The sequence below is a fragment of the Leopardus geoffroyi genome, chromosome A1 (genome assembly GCF_018350155.1).
Source record: "Leopardus geoffroyi isolate Oge1 chromosome A1, O.geoffroyi_Oge1_pat1.0, whole genome shotgun sequence".
NCBI classification, from domain to species: Eukaryota; Metazoa; Chordata; class Mammalia; order Carnivora; family Felidae; genus Leopardus; species Leopardus geoffroyi.
Genome location: NC_059326.1, coordinates 28,575,744 through 28,598,385, shown reverse-complemented (window position 1 = coordinate 28,598,385; position 22,642 = coordinate 28,575,744). Strand labels below are relative to the sequence as shown.

Genomic DNA, 22,642 nt, shown 5'->3' with positions numbered 1-22,642 from the left:
CCCATCTGGCCTAGAAGACATAGCCCTAGGCCCCTGTTATTTGCAGTTTTCCTCTGCTTTATTCCCTAGTCTCAGTATACCTCTTTTTGTACATTTAAGGATTTATATTTCCCTAAATATACTGATTTTTATTAACTTAAATATGATCAATTATTAACAATTTTCTTCTCTAAAAAGCAATAAATACTTATTGTGGGGAAAATAAGAAAGTCAAAGAATATGCATAATCCTACCAGACATCAGAAAGAAAGAATAAATATCTGAGATTATGGAATCCAACTGCCTGCAAATAATCACTAAACACCTTGAGGTATATCCTGCCAAACTTCTTAATACATATTCACATAATATTTACATTTTATTTATACATTGTATTTTAAAACCTACATATTCTTTTCTTTTTTTTTTTTATTTTACATTTATTTATTTTTGATAGAGAGAGACAGAGCACAAGTTGGGGAAGGGCAGAGAGAGAGAGAAGGAGACACAGATTCCAAAGCAGGCTCCAGGCTCTGAGCTGTTAGCACAGACCCCGACGCGGGGCTCGGGCTCACAAACTGCGAGATCATGACCTGAGCCGAAATTGGACGCTTAAGCGACTGAGCCACCCAGGTGCCCCTAAAACCTACCTTTTCACTTGTATTTTTAGTATCCTTAGATTCACAGTCAACAAATGTTTAATTATTTTTAAATGTTTTTCCCTTGATATTGTGTGGGATGAGGGCAGAAGATGAGATAAAATCATTTGTATAATTTGTACACTTATGTTGTGGTCTGTAATAAACAGAAAACACCCCCCAGCACCCTGCTACATGAAGAACCATGAAGGGTGCTTTTATTAAGGCAGCAGGTATAACAGCCAATGTGACCCACAGAGAGTTGGGTTTATTATGGCTCTTCTTTTTGTGTGCCCCACACTACTTTGATAAAGTGGAATGAGGGCTGCAGTTTCTATTTCTTGTCTTAGGTAGGTACAGTATTACTAAGATATAATCTGTTTATAGACTTGCTTCAAGTACAATCCTTATTTTTTTAAGTTTATTTATTTTGAGAGAGAGAGAGAGAACAAGCAGGGGAGGGGCAGAAAGAAAGGGGGACAGACAGAGGATTCGAAGTGAGCTCTGTGATGATAGCAGAGAGCTCCGTGTGGGGCTTGACCTCACGAACCGTGAGATCATGACCAGAGCTGAAGTTGGACGCTTAACCGACTGAGCCATCCAGGCAACCCTCAAGTACAATCCTTACGCAGAGAATCTTTATCAGATTACTTCTTTGGGAAGTTTTGTTAGATTCCAATATGCTCCATAAAAGATCTGCTCTGTGTTTCTTCAATGTGAAGAGGACTCTCTGCCTGCATTTTAGTTGGCTGTATTCCTCATGAATGATAACTCATGTCCTCCAGGTGCTGGGTCAGAGACGAGGAATATCCCTCTGTGAATATAATCTAATTTGAGAATGAACCTCTGGTTGCCGAGAAACACGACCCTGAAACTTACTGAGATCTACCATTATGCGAGATTGTATGTTCCAAAGAGGACTGCACAAGTATGTATGTCTCATCCGAAACGTTTCTCTTCGAGTGTTTCTGATACTCCTCCCACTGACAAGTTTGGGGCCTGTATGTTCCATACCCTTGAAACTGGGCAGGGTTTTGCAACAACTCCAATTCATTTGGTGAAAGTGATGCTATGTGATTTCTGAGGTGAGGTCATAATAGAATATAGCATCCATCTGGCTTGCTCCCTCTTGCCACACACCTTGGGAACTCTGATCCTATACATAAGAAGTCAAACCAGATATCTTGAAGCCACCATACCGAGAAGAGTAGTGGAGAAGCCTATTAGAAAGAGTGAGAGAGACCTAAGGAGCCCCAGGCTGTGCCAGCCCTCATCTGTCTGAGTCTTCTAGCATCCACTGCTATTCACAGTGAGCCAGGACAACCTACAGGTCCCTGGCAGAGTCAAATGTAACACCTCATAGGGTGTGCATAACCATCATGGAAAACAAGTCCCATTGAAGAGGAACTCACAGCGAAACATTATAAAGCACACAAGGAAACAGGCCACCACATTTGTGACTCAGTAAGTGCAACAAATGGGAGAATTGATACTCTATTAACTATAGATATTAGAACAATTTTTAAATTATGTTGTTAATTTTAATTCCAGTATAGTTAATGTACATTGTTTTATTAGTTCCAGGTGTACAATATAGTGATTCAATAATTCTATGCCTTACTCTTCATGATAAGTGTGCTATATTAGAACAGTTTGAAAGACTTTTAAGTAAATGTGTTTAGAATGTTCAAAGGGATAAAGGAAAAAGATAGACTAATACAAAAGTAAGATATTATGAAAAAAAAGAACAGGTAGATTTGAAAAGAAAAGAAACAAAAATTCTGGAAATGTAAACAAATTAAAGTCAATGTCCATTTTAAAGACTATATAATACAACTGCAAGGGGAATCTGAGCAAGAGAATCAGAGAGATCTGAGAAAATCATCCAAGGTCAGCATAGAGAAAAAGAGGGGAATATGAAAGAAAAATGAAGACCTGAGAAAAAGAGAAACTCAAACTCCTATTTAATAGGAGTTCCAGAAAGATAAAATAGAGACAAAAAAATGCATGGGGTGGGAGTTGGGGTGCGGGGGAGGAATACTTGAAGCACATAAGGGCTGAAAATTGTCCAAAACTGAAGAAGGACTTGAGTCTTCAGGTTGAAGATGCATATCAAGTCCCAAATAAGATATCTAAAAAACAAATCCACCTAGACACAAATCACTAATGTAAACATCAACTGGGGGAAAAAAAGAAAATATTGTTACTATGGTGAAAAAAGAATCTATAATAAAGGAATAACAATGAGACCGACCAGACTTCAATCACCCACAGTAGATGCCAGAAATTCATGAAATAGAAACATCGAGGTGCTGAAGTCAATAATTGTCAACTTAGATTTCCTTAGCTGATGAAATTCTGATTCAAGAATGTGAGAGAAAATAAAATGAGAGTGATTATATGAAACAGAGAATTTTACTAGCAGATATGATGAAAAAAATACTAAAGAACATGCTTCACCAAGACATAAATTGAGCCCAGGAGGAGAGAATGGGATAAAAAGAGCAAATAGTAAGGAAACACACTGATGAAATATGTTGGGAAAATAAATAATTATAAAAGCAGCAATGGTGATGACTAATTTAGTAAAGAATTGAAAAATAAATAGGAAATTAAACAATGCTAGATAGCAATACATAGTTTATAGGAGGGGAATTGGGAGTTAAAGTATTTTATTTATTTTTGTTGCTTAAGATTATCTTTAAAGGAAGGAGTTAAAGATACTGATGGAATCTTGGGTGTTAGGTATAAATGTTAATATTTTAAAGGTAATCACTGAGGATTGAAATAAAAGGTATAAATTCCAAAACACTAGGAGTGTTTAGAAAAAGAGAGTAAATGAAAGAAAATTCAATTAATCCAGTAGAAAGCAAGAAAGGAGAAAAAAAGAAAGCAAAGAAAAAGAAAATTAAATAAATATGAAACAAGAAGGTGGTAATAAATCCAAAGAGGGTATTCATGATGTAAAGAGAATGCTAGTTTTTACTAAAATCTGTTTTCTGTCTTTCATTGTAATAGAGTTGTGGTTGGAACATGGCTGCCCAGATAATGGCTCCATTTTCCTGCTCCTTTGCTACCAGGTGTGACTAAGTAACTAAGTTCTGGCCAATGGGATATGAGCAAATGAGAAGTGTGTCACTTCTGGATCCAGGCCTTAAGAAGCTTCTACCAAGTAGATAAAGGCAATGCTCTGAGGAATGGAATAGAGATATGGAACAGAGGAGCCACCCTGACAACCTGGACCACTTATCCTAAGACTGTTTCAGGAGAGAGAAATAAACATTATGTTTCAGAGGAGTCAGAGAGGAAGATCTCTTTCTTACAATAACGCTTTACCCTAATTAATATACATGATAAATGAAAACTGATTAAAATAAAAGGGAGACTCTCAGAATGAGTTAATAATACCGAAATTCAACTGTTTTTTACAAGACATACTTAAAACATAGTGACTAAGAATGGTTGGAAATAAAGAGATGAGAAGATATATACCAGGCAACCACTAACAAAAAGAAAGCTATGGTATCATGCAAAATAAATTTAAGGTGAAAAACAATGGACAGATAAACATGTAATGAATTTGCCTAGGCAACTGGATTATAGTCCTGCTTTGCGATTTATACAGTGAAACCTTGGGCAAATTGCTTTATTCTTGTCTAGTTTCAATTTCCATCTCTATAACAGTTGATGATATTTTATTTGCTGAAATGTGAGAATTAAATGAGATAATGATGGGAAACTAATTTTCTTTTTTTTTTTTAATTTTGTTTATTTATTTATTTATTTATTTATTTAGAGCAGGGGAGGGGCAGAGAGAGAGGGAGAGAGAGATCCCAGGCAGGCTCTGCCCTGTCAGCACAGAGCCCAACTTGGGTCGGGATCTCACAAGAACCATGAAATCATGACCTGAGCTGAAATCAAGTGTTGGATGCTCAACCAAGGGAGCCACCCAGTTGCCCAGGAAACTGATTTTCTATAGCCTTAAAAGATGAAACTCAAATTCTGTCACATAATTCATTCAACATTTACTGAGCACCTTTGATGCACCAGAAACTGTACTGAGAACTATGAAGATGGAGATAAGTCCGTCATAATACTTGTCATCAGGGATATTATATGTTAAAAAATGAGTTTAATAAAATCTTCCAAGGCGTTGCAATGGGGTAGGGGATGTGCATTGCATCTAGAGTGAGTGGCTAGTTCTAACCTGCAGCAGTGTCAAAAGATTTCATAACGAAGCGGCCCTTAGGTTGCATCCTGAAAGATGAGCAGGTGTTTGGACAGGCTGAGTAAGAGGAAGGGCATCCCATGAGAGAGCACAGCATAAAATTAAGTGGCCTTACAGGGAACTGCATGCAAGGACCTCAGAGTTGTTTGATAAGACTGGAGAAATAGGTACTGGCTAAGATACTAGGACTTCATCTTACAGGTAATGGGGAGTCTTTTGAAGGGCTTATCCAGGGAATGACCCACTCAGTTTTGTATTTTAGAAGGCTTACTTTGGCCACAATGTGAGAGATGGCAGGGGTGAAGGTCCTACCAGTTTTGAGGCAGTGAGACTAATAAGGGAAGAAATGCAATGTTTCAGGGGCTTGAAACACAGGATCTGAAACCAGACAAGAACAGTGACATTGGAGGGAAGGTGATATACAGGAACCTCTGGTGTGTGGAGGGGGCAAATGGGAGAGAGAAGAAGGAACCTGGGACAATTTTCAGATTTCTCCTTTAGATAACTAGGTGGATCGTGAAGGTATTTATTGAGAGCATAAGACTACAGAGAAAAGCCAGCTGGCAGGAAAATTAACTTCTGTTTTAGTCAAGCTGAGTTTAAGGCCCATGGGATGTCTGGATAGAAATTTCTGGTAAGAAATTGGCTTTACAGAACTGGAGATCTGGGATAGGGGTGGACGTTTATGAGTTACCAGCACATGGTTGGTAGTTGAAGTCATGGGTGCTGTGTGGAAAGACCAAGCAGTGTTAGAAACGGACCAAGGGCAGATTATTTAGCCACTCCAACATGGTAAGAGGTGGCAAGAAGGCTGAGCATGAAACAGAGAACTTAGAGACGGAAGTGTCATAGGGGCCAATGGAAGGGATAGTTTCAAGTCTGGTCCCCAATGACAAACACTACAGATAGGTTAATTAAGAAGAGAATTGAAAATAAAAACAACAACAGTATACTTGTTTAGGGCCTTTTTAAAGCCATAAGTGACCTTTGTCAGGGTCACCTCGTGAAAGTTGGTCTGCAGGGAAGAATGAGTGGTAGATTAAGAAATGGATGTGAAAATAATGAGAACAGGTGTTCATCTCCAAAAGAGCTTGGCTGCGAGAAGGTGGGGACTGGATCAAGTAAGTGTTGTTGTTGTTGTGTGTGTGTGTGTGTTTTTTAATTTTTGCAGTTTGTTTTTAAAATGCGTGAATGTGTTTGACATGATTAAGAGCCCTGGGAAGATGCTGATAGAAGGAGCCTGAAGTCCAAGCTAGGGAATAACCTGTGAAAAGCCATTCTTGGCTTGGAACTAGATGGAAACCGATTTCTACGCCACAAAGATGATCAGAAACGCCATTTGTAACGTTGTTTTCAAAGGCTGGAGGAGGCGACTTGCCATTTATTGAGCACTCACTGTGAGCCAGTCCCTTTCCCAAATTTGAATGTATTGCTGGAATTGGAAGGCAGATCGACTCCGTAGCCTGTTCTTTCCACGATACCGTTAATCATTAAACATGAGTAAAAGAAGCACTCCTTCAAGCTTCAACCCTCCTGCAGATGCTAACCCATCTGCAATCTCTTTAACATCACGGAGAATAAACCATCCCTGCACAGCTGGTTCAGGAGCGGCTCTGGAGTGCAGTTCCCTTGCTCTGTGGAAGTCGGTAACTGTCCAGTGTGGCTTCGTTCGAGCCTCGGCGCCCGGAGGAGGGGGAGGTGCCCGCAGCACCGGCAGCCGGCGTTCGGAGGGAGGCGGGCTCGGACTGCAAGCACCGGGAGAGGGAGAGAGGGAGAGGGGCGCTGGGAGGCGTCTCCCGGGACTCTCAGCCACCGCCGCTCCCGTGGCCGGCGCGTCGGCCCGCCCAGCCCGGGCTTTCCCCGCCGCTCCCGGCGCGCCCGGCCGCGGCTCGGCGCCCGGCCCCGGGGACGGCCGGTCCTGCCCGCCGGGCCGCCCGGTGCCCGTGACCACCCGGCGGCCGCTTTCGGTTCCGCGCCTTATAAGGCCTGACAGGGGGGTCACGTGCGTCCCGGGCCGCCCGCTGGGAGGAGGGGGCGGCCGGGGGGGGGGGGGGGGGGAGGGGCGGGAAGCGGGGAGGAAAAGGGGAGGGAGCCGGGGGCGGAGGAAGGAGCGAGGGGCGGATTCTGTGGCCGTGGGAGGCGGTGGCAGCGGCGGAGGGGAGCGGACCGCTTGGAGCTGGACCGAGGTGGAGGAGAAGGAGGAGGAGGAGGCGGTGGAGGAGGAGGAAGGGACCGGCGCGGGGGCGGGAGAGCGCAGCGCGGCGGAAGCCGGAGACGGCGGGAGCGCCGGTGGCTGGCCCCGGGCAGGAGCCGGGGCGGCGGCAGCGGCCGAGAGGACCGCGGCGAGGGAAGCGCATCCAGCGGCCCCGGCGGCGGCGGGGGCCCGGGTCCCCGCGCCCGGGCGGCCGGCGGGCGCGGGCGGCGCGATGGAGCCGCAGCACGTGCGCCCCGCGCCCGGCGCCCGCAGCCCGGCCTGGGAGGAACCGGTGGGTACAGCGCCCGCGCCCACCCCCTCCCGCTTCTCCTCTGCTCCCCCCCGCCCGGGCCGGGTTCCGTTCAGGAAATGGCCCGGGATGAGGTCCCCAGCTGCTTCCCAGCCGGGGCAGCGCTTCCTCCGCCGCCCGGGCTCCTACTCGCGCGCCGCCCGGAGCGCCTTTGTCCGGCCAGCGGAGGCTCTCCCCGTGGGGCCGGCCGCTGGCAAACCGCTGACGACGGCCCTCGGAGGACCGTTTCCGTTGCTCCATCGAATTCTCAACTTCTGACTTGATTTTACAGCCGGAGGGAGGGGGGTTGGAGGAGGGAGAGGAGGAACCCGACGGTGGGGTCAGCGTGCGGGCCGGGAGGGACCGTTCTTCCCTCCTGAGACAGCGCCCCGGCCGTCACCTGGGCGCGCAGGTTCCTAAGGACCGCCGGCGGCGGAGGCTGTTCCCGGTCGGGAGCCTGGAGCCACGCCTCCCGCTAGCCGCTACAGCCCCGGTTTTTCCAGGGTTCAAGGGTTTTGGCAGGGTTGGAGTGAGAAGCTAACCTTGATCTCACTTCACTTGCAGCCCGGAGGTTGGGTAATTTTAGGGACCGAGAGGAGCGTGTGCGTGTGTTTTGTGTGTTTGAGGATAAGGAGGAGGAGACCGGGGGGCTTTGGATTTGTTCCCTCAAACTCCTCCAACTTCCTTCTTTCTTCTAATTCAGACAGTCAGAACCATCTCACATCCCTCCAGGGATTCTACCCCGGAATCCCCGTCTCACTCAGAGCTCTGTAATCCTGTGTGGGCTGCCTTTTCCCTGGCATCGAATTTTGGCTCTCCACGCCCTGCCTCGATGTTTGCTACTCCGTGTTGGGTGAAATTCTTGAGCCTATCCGGAAAGCCTCGTCTGAAATTTCTGGCCTCACCCGTGTTCTGTTCAACGTGTTCGGATGCTCTTTTCCCAGGGACTCTGCGTGTCTGCTCAGGCTGGCCCCCTGCCTGTTAAGAGCTTCTAGGTCAGGTGCCAGGCTTGGTTTTCCTTTTTCTTTTCTAAGTATGTTACACCCTCAGCTCCTTTGCCCAAATACATTTCTCTGCCTCTTGTTTCCCGACCTTTCAGAAGTGTCCTTGGACTCTGATCCATCTATATCTGCAGCTGTCTTTGCTTTTGTAAATTTGAACATGTCCTTAGGTTGGCCCATCTGCTCGTATTTCTTCTGTGGTTATCACTGGGGATTAAATTATTCCTGAAACTAAAACTACAGTTCAGTTTTGAAGTTTAAATCAAAGACCATTGAGAACTAAACTTACTGACCTGATTTTGTTACTTTTTTACTTTTAAACTTTCCTATATGAAGTATCTTTTGAACCTGGATGCTGTAAGCCAACACCAATCACATTGAAAAGTACCCTTTTAAGTTCATTTTGCTCTAGGGTACTGATGGCAGAACTACTTTGTGCCTAGAAAAGTAGAGAAAAACTTCTAATGTTGCTTTACTTAAAGTGACAAAAATGAAAACGCTCATGTATTAGCCTTTAAAACTAGAGCCCTAATAGGAATGTACAAATGAACCATGACACTTTATCCAGACTGCAGAACTGTCCTTAAAAAATTGGGTTTTTTTCTTTAAACACTGAAGCCCCTTTTATTTACTCAGCAGATATTTTATCCAGCACCTACTATGTCCCGGGACTGTTGGATATAGCAGTTAGCACAGACATTAATCCTTATATTCTCACAAAGCATGCATTCTTAACAGAACATCTTGTTTCATATGTTAGTAGTTGATATTCAGATAGTCCAAAAAAAAAAAAAAATCTTCAGAGGTCTTACATGTGTGGCACAAAATGATACTTAAGTGATTTTATTTGAAAACCTGTGGGTATACATACATGTATGACCACAAAGTCTAAGAGGAATTCTCATTTAAGTTCTTTAAAAAAAAAATGTTACCCAAATTTCTGAAAAGTGATGTATAGGAGAAAAAGGGGTGATAAGTTAGGGAAAAAAGAATACTTAAATTTTAATTATTTCAGACCTTTGGATCTAAGGGAGGAAATATCAGCTGAATCTAAATATATATTGAAAGACACAAAATTCCTCAAAATCAGGGATTCTTCAGTGTCTCTTGGGTGATCCCCTTAAGAATCTCACCAAAGCTGTGGAGTCTCTCCCCACGATGTACCTATGCAACATGCCATATAAAACCAATAATAATATTTCAAGCAAACCAGAGTTCCTGAAGCCCAATCTGTGGATCCTCAAAGACCTTGGACTAAGGAACATCTGCTTTGACTAGGAGTCTATTTGGCAGTTACTGAAGATCTGCTGTTTGATTGCAAATATAGGCAACTTTAATACCTTACCATAAAAGTATACTCATTTATATTTATAATAGGAACATTTATTATTGAATAGGAAATATTCACATTACACAGACCCTGAATTCTTCCTTATTGTGCATAATAGCATACCTGTAAGGATTTACTCTCCTCATTCTTCTTTTGATGAAACCTAAAACATGATGATATGATTCCATGATTCTACATGGATCTACTCAAAAGAGTAGACATAGTCTCAGGTACTGATGCTGAATAATAGTAAAGAGAACAGAACTTCTGGCCTGCAATGTACCCATGTCTGGAGTTGAGAGTCAGTTACTGGACTTCATGACATTTTTCATATTTGAAGATAAAATGAAATTATTTAGTTAAGTGAGGGCATTTAAATAAACAGCCTTATCATTCCTCCAGCCAGGGCATTGGGCCTGAAAGAAGATAAATGTTAACATTCAGGTTTCTGTGTATTTTCTTTAATGCTAGCTTTAGAATGCAATCAAATCAGTGGAAATAGAGGCATTACCTACATTTCTAATCAGTACGAAAATATTTCGGTGGTGGGAATAGATGGGTGGGAAGATACTTAGCCAAATATCATAGATGATATCCTGGGGTGGGGGTGAGGGGATGGGTAGTTTGAATTCTAGCCAAAACTTAAAAATTGTGGGAGTATTTACAAAGTAGTCCTTAGACAGTGATACTAGGATCTTAGGGTACATTTTACTTACTAAAATTTGTATTTATTTTTATGTGGTTTTTGTCTACTTGGCTCTGATGAAACTGTTCAAAACTAATGGAAAATTAGAAAAGTAAGGGTTCCAAAGGAAAAAGGGCAAAAATGTAAACGAGAGGCTATAAGTGTATTTATGCGTTAGGTCTAGATGACAGTGGGTTTTGCCCTAGGCACAGGGATGACCATTGGTACATGAAGTTATATCATGATTAATAGGAAATCTTTTTCATTCAGGTAACAACCAAGGACATTTTAATGGAGTAAATTTTGAATGTTAAGTTCCAAATATGTAACAGTATATTATGGAAAGTTTGAATGGAAGCAGGCCTGTACTTATTCAGCCAGCAGTGTTCTTTTTGCATGGTTTCCATTGATTAGGAATGTGCATCCTAGGACGTGACTGTTTGAAAGTGCCAACTTGGGTTCTTCAGTATATAAAGGTAGAGTTCTATGTATTTGTGATATAATGTTTAACATAAAAGCACAGAATATATGGGATTTAAAAGTTGCAAGTGGATATTAAACTCTTGTTTATAAGTAATGCTTAATAAGAAGAATATAATTAAAAATATCTATCAGTAAGAATATGTTAATATTCATAAAGTTGTTATCAGAATGAGAATTGGCTGTGATTTATACATCTTGAGTGTAATAATTTTTATTTCTTTAAATGGGGCAGGAAGCCCTATAAAGTAGAAACCCAATTTAGTGGTAGCTTCTATTTCCCTTTCATCCTGAATGCAGTGTCTACATGGCTTATGTCCAAGTTTTTAATAGTGTGTTTGTGATATGTTATGTTCCAAACAAAGATTTCAAAGTAACAATAATAAAAGAAATATGTAAGACACATCTAAGAAATTATCTGAAAACACCAAGTAAGGAAAAAGTCAAGGGAATCTTGTCAATCAAAGAAATAATGCAATATACTACATATCTGAAATTTGTTTCGGCTGTCATTTTGAGCTACATTAAAATGGTTGAAAATATGGAGCTCTTGACATTGCTATTATATTTTTAAGGGCAGTGAAGTGCATTGCAGGTATATGATATAAGGATTGGATATTCATTCTGGGAAGTTCTAATTTATGGATAAGACCTGAGAAAAATCTAATGGATTGGGTACCTTACATGAGGGATTACTTGAAACAATCTCAGAAGAAAAGAGGGTTTTCATGAGTTGCCTTTTGTGGGAAATGAAGTGACATTCCTTCGTTTGCCTACACGGTATTTTCACTCTGAGTGTCCTATAAACTGTAGAGCAGGAATAATTTATTTAGCCTGAGTAGGCTAAGACTGGCTATGCTTTCAAAGTCACCATCAAGTTTTAGAACTTGTTACAGGAGTGTTTGAAGAGCAGGGATAACTGATGGTAAATTTTTATGGAGTAATAAATACCTTTACTTTGAGGTATTAATTGCCCAGCTCTTGCACATGAAACTCTTAAGATATCTGTAAGCAACCAGTGTTTGAATGAGAATGAGAAATGTATTGAATCCTCTAATTCAGACCACAGAATGGGCATAGGTGTGAAAACAGTGTCAGTTTAATAGCCTGGATTCAGGAAAATGTTACTATACAAAACTTGAAAGCCTAAAGTATGAATAAAAACATAATTGACTAACTTTTGTATAACAAAAGTTGGTGCGGTAAAGTGAGTAGAACATTAGAATAGCTAATCACATGGTTTTGACTTTGGCCCCAGCTCATGATTTTGGGCCTCACTTAACACTAAAGGAAGAGTCTGAACTAGGTTTATTCTTTCAAAAGGCCCTTTACTAGGTGTTCTTGGCTACACTTTCAAACCTTTGGACTCCTCACTGACCAAACAATTAGGTTGAGCTAAAGACCATTATTTTGATCACTTTTTCTCTTAAAGCATTCCCTTCACGACAAAATACTCTTTGTAGATATAGAATTACATATCTACAAAACCATAAGGGCTCCAAGTTTATTTTGCCTAGCTCCTTCCCTTCCTAAAGAAGACAACTGAAACTAGAGAAGTAGCTTCCCTCAGTTAGTATTTCAAGGCATCAATCTCCTATCTTGGAAGATTCAAACCATCACATTTTACCTTTTAACGAACAGTGTGGATATACAGTGTTGGGATTGAATATTGTAATTTATAACCTCTTAGAACTGTTTTGACATAGCAATCAAATTACTGGAAGATTTCAACTAAAAAAACCCAAAAAACAAAACAAAACCCCAATAGACATATTAGTCTATTAGTTTTGACATAGCAAATTAGTTTTGACATAGCAACCAAATTACTGGAAGATTTCAACTAAAAAAACCCAGAAAACAAAACAAAACCCCAACAGAATGCTAGTTTGGAGGACTCTTAAAGGTCATGTCAACTGAAAGCGTAGAAGGCCATGTCAACCGAAAAAAATAGGAATGGGTACTGAAGGACTTGAGCACGCCTAAGAGATTAAATGCTTTACTGAAGTGTGAAGAGACTCCACAGTCTGGCGGGGACTTTTGCCCTACTTAAAAATACAGCTAAGTTTAGAGTTCTCTGTGGATGACAAGAGGAATCTGTCATTTTAGTATCTTCTCCCCCAAGTCCTCCCACACCTACAAGGGTTCTTTGACGCTGAGCATGCAGAACGCGCCGCAAGGCTGCTATTCCCGAGTGCCCGCGTAACCAGCTCACTTGGGACGAGTTGTGAGCTGTGGCTGCAGCCTGCTGATCCCGTTTCCTCCTGCTCTGGTCCGGGTTAGGGAGTGGCTCTCCCAGGACCTCCAATGTTTTCGTGCTCGGGCGCTAGCGTTCACATGGCTTCAGTGCATTGTTTCCTTCCAGGCAGTCTCGCTTAGCGCTTCAGTTTAGACATTTATTTTGCATTCTGTGGTCTTGGGCTGCGTGTGCTCTCCTGTTTCTGCGCTCTCTCCACGCCCTTCCCAGTTTCCTGTTAGCCAAAGGGATCGCTCTTTCTGAACGAAAAGTTCTCAGAGCGGAGTGGAACCTCCCGGAAAATGCTCTTCTCTTCCGTGTGCGCCGGATGGAGGTGGGGGTGGGCCAGAAACTAAACACCGCGGTCGGGAGAGCTGAAAGGACCCGAACCCCAAGGCAGAGGCGGGAGAGGTATGGTTCATCAGAGATGCGCTGGGGGGTCGTGAGACTGACAAGGGGCAGCGCCCATCCATCTAGGGGGCGGAAGGGACTTTTATTCAGTGGGAACAGTGTGGTAAGGCCCAAGACTCGAGAGAGATTCTAGGTCTAGGGGGTGGCAGGGTGTACCCAAGGGAGTCGGGAGGAAGCTGTAGGTTCCCCTTCTACTCCTAGGGCCGTTCTTGCCCCAGCGGCCCGTGAACCGAGGGAGGGAGGGAGCATCGCCACTGCCCGGCCTGTGGAGGGTGGCTGCGGAGATTTCTTGCCCCCCGACCCCCACCCTCCCGTCCATCCTGGGGAGCCCAGACGCCACAAGAGGTGGTAGGTTGCCCCTATCCCTCTGTCACTCCCATCCTCTCTACCCGCGCCAAGTCGTATTCTGGGTCAGGAACCCTGTAACGTCTCGAGGCTGGGTGAGCAGGGGTCCCAGGCGGGCCGGGGTCCGCGTCCCCCGTGCCCCACTGCGGTCGCCCCTTTGGCCAGAGCCCGGCAGCGGGGCCTGGAGGGAGGCCGCCGGGAGGGCGTCTGATCCCGCGCGACCCTTTCCCCGCGGGGGCGGCTGGGGGAGCGGAAGATGGCGGCTGCAGCCGGGCGCGGGGCTCTGGGCCCGGCTCGGACCGAGCGCACCCACTGACCGCTGCCGCCGCCCCCGCAGGGCGGTGCTGTGTCCCCGCAGGAATCGGAGAGGATGGCCGGGGCCGGCGGCCAGCACCACCCTCCGGGCGCCGCGGGAGGAGCGGCCGCCGGGGCCGGCGCCGCGGTCGCCCCCGCCGGTGCCTCGGCGGGGCCCGGAGACGATTCTTCCGACAGCGAAGCGGAGCAAGAGGGACCCCAGAAACTGATCCGCAAAGTGTCCACCTCGGGGCAGATCCGGACCAAGGTGAGGTCTAAGGGGAGCGCGGACGGCGGGAAGCTGCGGGGCGGGGAAAAGGAGCGAGGGCGCCCGGAGCGCGCGGAGCGCGCCGGCGATCCCGGGAACGTGGGCCACAAGGTGAGGGCGGGGCCTGGCCCGGGGGCGGGGCCCGCGGGAGCTGGACAGCCGCGCGGCAGGAAGGGATTCCCGGGCTCCGCGCGAGAGGCCGCGAGGGTGGGCTCCCGGGGAGCTCGGCGGCCGACGTGGAGGAGAGGGAACCAGCGGCTCGGCGGGAGCGTGGGAAAATGCTGAAGCGCTCTTGAGAGTTCCCACTCAGGGAACTTAAAAGGACTGTTTTATTTTTTTGTCCTTCCTGCGTGCAATGGTTGGGTGGAGTATGTGCATTGCGTAGGGAGCCCAGTGCAGGCCGACCAGCCTGAGTTGCAAGAAGCCCCCCACCTTTCCTTCCCGCGGGCCCAGGCCCACTCCGAAAGGCTGTTTGAGGAGGTGACAGCGGACACCCCGCTTGCCTCCCGCTGCCCTTTGGAAGGCAGAAGCCGAGGCTCGCTGCCTGTGTAAATGATGTTCGAGGTTAAACACACCCTGCGCGACACAACAGCGAGCCAGGCTTTTGAGTCGTGGGTTCCCGCTAAGTGCAGAGTTCAGATCTTACCAGCGATGGTTAACTTAATGAAAATTAACCTCTTTGTGTTATGTGGACTTAGTATGTTGTGTTAACTCTTGTTTATGTAGCAGGTGCTTTTGACTCTTGACAAATCAACAAAGTTGATTTGTTTTAATTAGATCTTAAGCATATACATAGCAAATGCTTATCACTGAAGGATTATTTATATTTTTAAGTTTTCATTGTACTTTAAAAGGCTTACTTTAACGATCAATTATCCCTGGTTGGATTTTAATGAGGTATTTGAAAAGAGAACCAATCAAATCACGGGAGTTGTGTGCTCTCTTTAAAAATAAATTTGCAGGGTGCCTGGTGGCTCAGTTGGTTAAGCTTCTGACTGGGGCTCAGGTCCTGATCTTGCGGTTCCTGAGTTCTAGCCCCGCATGGGGCTCTGTGCTGACAGTTCAAAGCCTGGAGTCTGCTTCAGATTCTGTGCCTCTCTCTCTCTGCCCCTCCCCTGCTCACTCTCTGTGTCTCTCTCTCAAAAATAAATAAAACATTAAAAAATAAATTTGCAAAAGTTAATTCACTATATAGTTATTTTTATGAGAATTTGTTTCCTAAGGTCAGTGGACCCCTATATGAGAATAGAACTTTTATTGTAGATCTGTGGAATCGTGCTTTTATTAGCCTGCCTCCTTATTTTCTAAAATAAGTATGTGTAAGCACACACAAGTGTTAGCAAGATGCACTTAGCAAAGAGTCAAAGATTGCTTTGGTCGTTTTTTTTTTTTTTTTTAATGTTCATTTATTTTTGAGAGACAGAGAGAGAAAGCATGAGTGCGGGAGGAGCAGAGAGAGGGAGAGAGGGAGACACAGAATCCCAAGCAGGCTCCAGGCTCTGAGCTGTCAGCACAGAGCCCCATGGGGGGCTAGAACTCCCAACCAGGAGATCATGACCTAAGCTCAAGTCAGATGCTTAACCGACTGAGCCACCCAGGTGCCCCACTTTGGTCATTTTTTTAAATCTGCACATCTTGTAATTCATTTTAATAGTGATATTCTTTATAGAATTTATGATAACCTAAGGATATGGAGTTTCACGTATTTTTAGAAGATTAAGCCTAAAGAAGATAGGGACTTTCTAGCAGTGCCTTTAACATTTTAAATCTTGTTTAAAAAAAAAAAAGTTCATAAAACCGTGTCACTAATGGCAACTCAGCAGATTTAAAAAATGGTATATTTTATAGATTCATATGAAGTGGTTAAAATTCCATGCAAACTTATATTAAAATTAGCTGGTGAATTTATACTGTTTGAAAGAAAATTTATGGCTCTAACTTGTGTTGAGTAAAGTTAATTAAAAATTTGGGGGGGGGAGTAAAACTAAAATTTGTAGGTGTCGTGAATTCATGGTAGTAGCTAAGATTATACTCTTCAAATGTTATATTCTCTGTGATTGGGGGTAAAGCATGTGTTCAAGACTAAGAATAATTTCAAAAAGCATACTTATTACTGGGTTTCCATTTAACTTTCTAATAAAAATATTTCACACATATTTTTTTTCTCATGATTATACATAGTGATCACTAAATGAAATATTTCTTAAATTTCCCAAGAAACATTTCTTAAATTTCAGAAATTCTATATTTTATACTAACTCCTACAAATGCATGTAAGTTCATCAGCCTTTTTGTATCTGAACACCTGAGATCCAGGCCTAAAACTCTTGAGACCAGTGAGTCTCAACTTCTCTCCCTGCCCCCACGGGCAATCCAGACTGTTCCTATGTGCTACAGATTTCATTAGTTGTATCTCTTTATCACACAGTACTGATTCTCAAGGAAGAGAGCTAGTGCAGTGAGGGGATTCATAGAATGAGAACTGCTAAATTGAATAGTGGTGCCCAGTCTTCAATTATGACCCAGCTAAGAGTTAAGGGAAAAATCTTTTAGAAAAAGACTCTATTTGGTTGATTACCTCCACAGATACGCAAGATGGGACAGCCTGGAGGAAAAGGAGTCCAGGACTAGCCCAAGGCCTGGTGGTTTTTAAGACAGAAAGCCGTTCTTGCTCATACATACGATTGATGCATCAAGGGGCCATTAGATCTGACAGGTTATGGTTATTAGTGGCATCTTTGATCCTGGAGGAATAGCAGCCCAGGATGGTGTGTGTGGTCCATGTACACATCCCTATGCACATATACACATGTATTCATGTGTATGCATATATATGCTGTCTCTTTATAAAACATTTGTACGGGGGCGCCTGGGTGGCGCAGTCGGTTAAGCGTCCGACTTCAGCCGGGTCACGATCTCGCGGTCCGGGAGTTCGAGCCCCGCGTCAGGCTCTGGGCTGATGGCTCAGAGCCTGGAGCCTGTTTCCGATTCTGTGTCTCCCTCTCTCTCTGCCCCTCCCCCGTTCATGCTCTGTCTCTCTCTGTCCCAAAAATAAATAAACGTTGAAAAAAAAATTAAAAAAAAAACAAAAACATTTGTACATAGATATACAGAAGGCCTACAGCAGAGTGAGTTGTACCTAGAAATCAAAAAAATATTTCTTAAATGAATAACTTAAATGAATAATGTATATATTATACACTTGCATATAATGCTTCATATATATGGATATTATTGTGAAAACAGAGTACTTATTTTAGCTTCCTTTAAGAGCCTTAATGAGCATAAAGCTGTTTGGTTAGTTTAGGTTTGGGGTCAAAAAGGCCACTAAAGTAATTACTTTATTTAAAGTGTTCTTTGTTGTAAATACTGGTTAATGTTTTAAATAATTTGAATAATCTCAAATTAATTGTGGCACTTGGAAAGTCTCCAGGTTTTTCTTTAATTGAAACAAGTAATACATACATATAATAAGATATTTAACAATGTGAGAGGATATTCAGTGATGGGAGGGTATCCAGGGACAAGTAATCTCCCTCTTCCTCCAGACCTTGTAGTCTCCCATCTCAGAGGCAATTGTTGACATTTTTCTTGGTGGGCTTCCAGAAAATGTCTATGAATATACATATGTTTCTTTCAAAAAGTACAAACGGGAACATTCCGTACACATGCTGTGTCTTGTTTGGAGCTATAACATGATCATTTCCCTAATGGCGTGTATACATCTACCTCATTCTTCCTAGTGTTGGGAAAGAATTCCATGATATTAGGTTGAACTAAGAGAATTTGCTATGTCAGTAGGTCAAAAATGGTCAAGAGTAGAATGGTGGGTTGCCAGGGGTGGGGTGGTAGGGGAGATGGGGAATTGTTAGAGACAGGCTACAAACTTTCATTTATAGGATGAGTAAGTTCTTATGTTCAGCATAGCGACTACAGTTAATAATACTGTCATGTATCCTTGAAATTTGCTGAGAATAGATCCTAAGCATTCTTAACACACAAACACACACATTAACTATGTGAGGTGCTGGATATGTTGATTGATCTAAGTGTAGTAATTATTTCACAATGTGTAGGTCAAATTATCACATTGTATACTTTAAGTATATATAATTTTGTTTGTCAATTATATCTCAGTAAAGCTGGAAAATACAGGTTGAATGTGGGAAATTTCATGTGGTGCAACCTAACATGATATATCATCATTTAATTACCCACTTCTATATGAAAGGAAATACGGGTTATTTTAGGACAATACTAATCTCGGGGTTTATTTGCAGTGGATATAATGACTTTTAAAGTAAAGAATAAAACTAGCATGCTTTTAAAATTAGTGTGGTTTAATAATAAAATTCTCATGCACATTTTAGTACCTGCCCCACATCTTTGTTCCTCTTTTCATTTTATTCCTGTTTCTTTGTCCTTGCTGTGTACTATTTCTCTCTCTCTCTCTCTCTCTCTCTCTCTCTCTCTCTCTTTACTTTTTATCTATCTCTGTTTCAGCTAAGTAGAATTTCAGGTAGTTTAATCTGGCTGCCCAGGTGCTAAACTCTAGAAAATTTTATGGCTGCTTCGATTTCCCCAAAGGAAAAAAAAAAATCCTTACTGTACAAAAGTGAAAGTGGTGCCGATGTGGGAAAACCAGGAGCTATAATTCATCCTATCTCTTCCTATCTCGTTACTCTTGGCCGTTATTCCTAATCCTTAGTTCTGTCTTAAGGAGGAGGTTGATTTTACATTCAGGTTTACTGTTACAGAGGAGTTCACGTGTATTTATTGAGAAAGAGACATTCTGAAACAACACTAATATGAACTCAGACCAACTTGGTTTTGAACATGAATGTGGAAAAAGCTTCATTTGCTTTTTGTTGGCCAGTGAATACTGTGGCCCATGAATACAGGGAATCGCTGGAGGAACCTTGGTCAGATTTGTAGGCTAAGATTGTTGAACCATCATAAGCCACGTGGTATCAACAAATGAACCATCTCAATGACTTTTTCTTTTTCTTTTTTTTCTCCAAGAGATCCAAGTAATGTTAACTTTATGGATAACATACATATAGAAATTTCCAATACATTCATCTCACTTAATTTTTTAAAAAATGGTTTATTGTCAGGTTGGCTAGCATACAGTGTATACAATGTGCCCTTGGCTTTGGGAGTAGATTCCCATGATTCATTGCTTACATACAACACCCAGTGTTCATCCCAACAAGTGCCCTCCTCAATGCCCATCACCCTCTCCCCGGTCCCCTGTATCAACCCTCAGTTTGTTGTCTGTATTTAAGAGTCTCTTATGGTTTGCTTCCCTCCCTCTCTGTTTGTAACTATTTTACCCCCCTTCCCTTCCCCCATGGTCTTCTGTTAAGTTTCTCAAGTTCCACATATGAGTGAAAACATATGATATCTGTCTTTCTCTGACTGACTTATCTCACTTAGCACGATACCCTCCAGTCCTAGACACGTTGCTGCAAACGGCAGGATTTCATTCTTTCTCATTGCCAAATAGTATTCCATTGTATATATAAACCGTATCTTTATCCATTCATCAGTTGATGGACATTTAGGTTCTTTCCATAATTTGGCTATTGTTGAAAGTACTGCTATAAACATTGGGGTACATGTGTCCCTATGTATCAGCACTCTTGTGTATCAGCACTCTTTATCCTTCGGATAAATTCATAGTAGTGCTATTGTTGGGACGTAGGGTAGTACTATTTTTAATTTTTTGAGGACCTCCACACTGGTTTCCAGAGCGGCTGCACCAGTTTGCATTCCCACCAACAGTGCAAGAGGGTTCCCATTTCTTCACATCCTTGCCAGCATCTGTTGTTTCCTGACTTGTTAATTTTAGCCATTCTGACAGGTGTGGGGTGGTATCTCAGTGTGGTTTTGATTTGTATTTTCCTGATGATGTGTGATGTTGAGCATCTTTTCATGTGTCTTTGGCCATTTGGATGTCTTCTTTGGAAAAGTATCTGTTCATGTCTTCTGCCCATTTCTTCAGTGGATTATTTGTTTTTCAGGTGTTAAGTTCTTTATAGATTTTGGATACTAACCCTTTCTCCGATATGTCATTTGCAAATGTCTTTTCCCATTCTGTCGATTGCCTTTTAGTTTTGCTGATTGTTTCCTTTGCAGTGCAGAAGCTCTTTATCTTGATGGGGTCCCAGCAGTTCATTTTTGCTTTTAATTCCCTTGCCTTTGGAGATGGGTCGAGTAAGAAATTGCTGCAGCTGAGGTCAAAGAGGTTGTTGCCTGTTTTCTCCTCTAGGATTTTGATGGTTTCCTGTCTCACATTTATGTCTTTCATCCATTTTGAGTTTATTTTTATGTATGGTGGAAGAAAGTGGTCCAGTTTCATTCTTCTGCATGTTGCCGTCCAGTTCTCCCAGCACCATTTGCTAAAGAGACTGTCTTTATTCCATTGGATATTCTTTTCTGCTTTGTCAAAGATTAGTTGGCCATACATTTGTGGGTCCAGTTCTGGGTTCTCTATTCTATTCCATTGGTCTATGTGTCTGTTTTTGTGCCAATACCGTAGTCAATGACTTTTTCTGACAATGAGTCATCTCAGCCAAGCTCTTGAAGCTTCATGTGTCAAAAATATCTCCTAATTAGGTAGATTTATTGTGCTCTCATTTCTCCGATATTTCTATGTCTTCTTACAGTTAATATGGAATATTTATGGGTATTTAAATTTAGGTAAAACCTACCTAACCACTGGAAACATATTCAGAACTTTGCAACATTATACCTGCATTCAGACATGTCTTTAAGCACGTTAAAGAAAATAGTCACTACAATCATCAGTTAGTACCTTGGTTTTACTTTAACATGAAGGATATATAAATAAATTCTTGTACCTTGACGGTAAGGCCATACATGGAAGTATTAATTTGTATTTTTCACGGCTTTATGAGATACAATTTGTGCAATTAAAACATTATCTTTCACCATAACTGTATTTAGAATAGTCTAGGGAAGACTTACTTAGCATTTTTCAAATTGTAGGTGGTGGCCCATTAGTGGGCCATGATGGCTCATATCTAACATTTGAAACAGAGACAGAATAGATTAGAAAATATTACTTAAAACTTTTACCCACAGTTCTGAGTGGAATCACTGGGCTCGGTAATGATCCAAATATGATGAGAAATAGAAACATGGCTAGAAGATTGTTAAGAAATGAGAATAAAGTAATATTGACAGGTTTATAGCTCAGAAACTCAATATGATATGAAAAGCAAGTAAGAACTTTAACATTTTGCTGGATAATGAGCAGGAATATGTCTTGAATAATAAGAATAATTAACATTCATCTAGGGCAAAAATTGGCAAACTTTTTCTGGAGAGGTCCAGTTAGTAAAGTTTTGAGCTTTGTGGGCCATAAAGTCTGTGTTAAAATTATTCAACTCTACTGTTTTAGTGTAAAAGCAGCCATAGACAATACTTAAATGAATAAGTGTGGTGATGTCCAGTAAAACTTTAAGGACACTGAAATTTGAATTTCTTATAATTTTCAGGTATTAAGAAATACACTTCATCCTCTTCTTCTTTATTAAAAAAAAGCCATTTAGGGGCACCTGAGTGGCTCAGTAGGTTGAGCGTCCGACTTTGGCTCAGGTCATGATCTTATGGTTCATGAGTTTGAGCCCCACATTGGGGTCTGTGCTGACAGCTCAGAGCCTGGAGCCTGCTTTGGATTCTGTGTCTCCCTCTCTCTCTGCCCCTCCCCCTGCTTGCACTCTGTCTTTCTCTCTCTCTCAAAAATAAATAAGCGTTTAATAAAAAAAGCCATTTAAACTTGTAAAAACCTTCTTAGCTTATAGGCTGTACAAAATCAGGTGGCCGGAAGGAAATGACCCATAGATTTGGCTTGTGGGCCAACGTTTTCTGACCCCTATTCTAGGTGATGGAAAATGGTATAGTTAGGTTTGCAAAGCACTGCAAAGTTAAGGTGCTGCTAGATGCGATCAGCCCTTAAGGGACCAAATAAAGCTAGATTTCAATCCATTTAAAAATCTCATCTTTGTAGAACATTTTATTTTTAGCTTGGTTTGCGTCTTTGCTTCCATTTTAATGTGAACTAAATATAGACTGGAAACTCTGAGTCTTGGTACAGTAATATATGGTATAACAGCTTTCTTTCCATTTTGATTACAAGTTAAACATGGTATTCCATTATTAAAGATAAGAGGCATAATAAATAATTTACTAAACCTTTACATATAACTTAAGATACCTTATTTGAAAGTGTCTAAATT

The 22,642-nt window shown here is 42.4% G+C and overlaps 1 protein-coding gene and 1 long non-coding RNA gene across 5 annotated transcripts in view; both read left to right on the top strand.

Annotated features, from left to right (window-relative positions):
• Window positions 1–595: 595 nt before the first annotated feature.
• Window positions 596–4,372, top strand: LOC123598057. Its single transcript, XR_006712373.1, has 2 exons — window positions 596–2,081; window positions 3,698–4,372. It is a non-coding gene; the product is annotated as an uncharacterized LOC123598057 (long non-coding RNA).
• A 2,703-nt stretch (window positions 4,373–7,075) lies between these two features.
• The window catches only part of DGKH (diacylglycerol kinase eta), a 186,259-nt gene continuing 170,692 nt past the window's right edge, over window positions 7,076–22,642 (top strand). For 2 of the 4 annotated variants that reach the window (XM_045477782.1, XM_045477762.1), the window contains exons 1-2: window positions 7,076–7,331; window positions 14,151–14,375. In XM_045477782.1, the coding sequence (XP_045333738.1) occupies window positions 7,272–7,331; window positions 14,151–14,375 (285 nt within the window). In that variant the 5' untranslated portion in view covers window positions 7,076–7,271. Of the gene's footprint in view, window positions 7,332–13,053; window positions 13,469–14,150; window positions 14,376–22,642 lie in introns of those variants that run through there. The other 2 variants (XM_045477789.1, XM_045477772.1) reach the window with 2 other exon arrangements.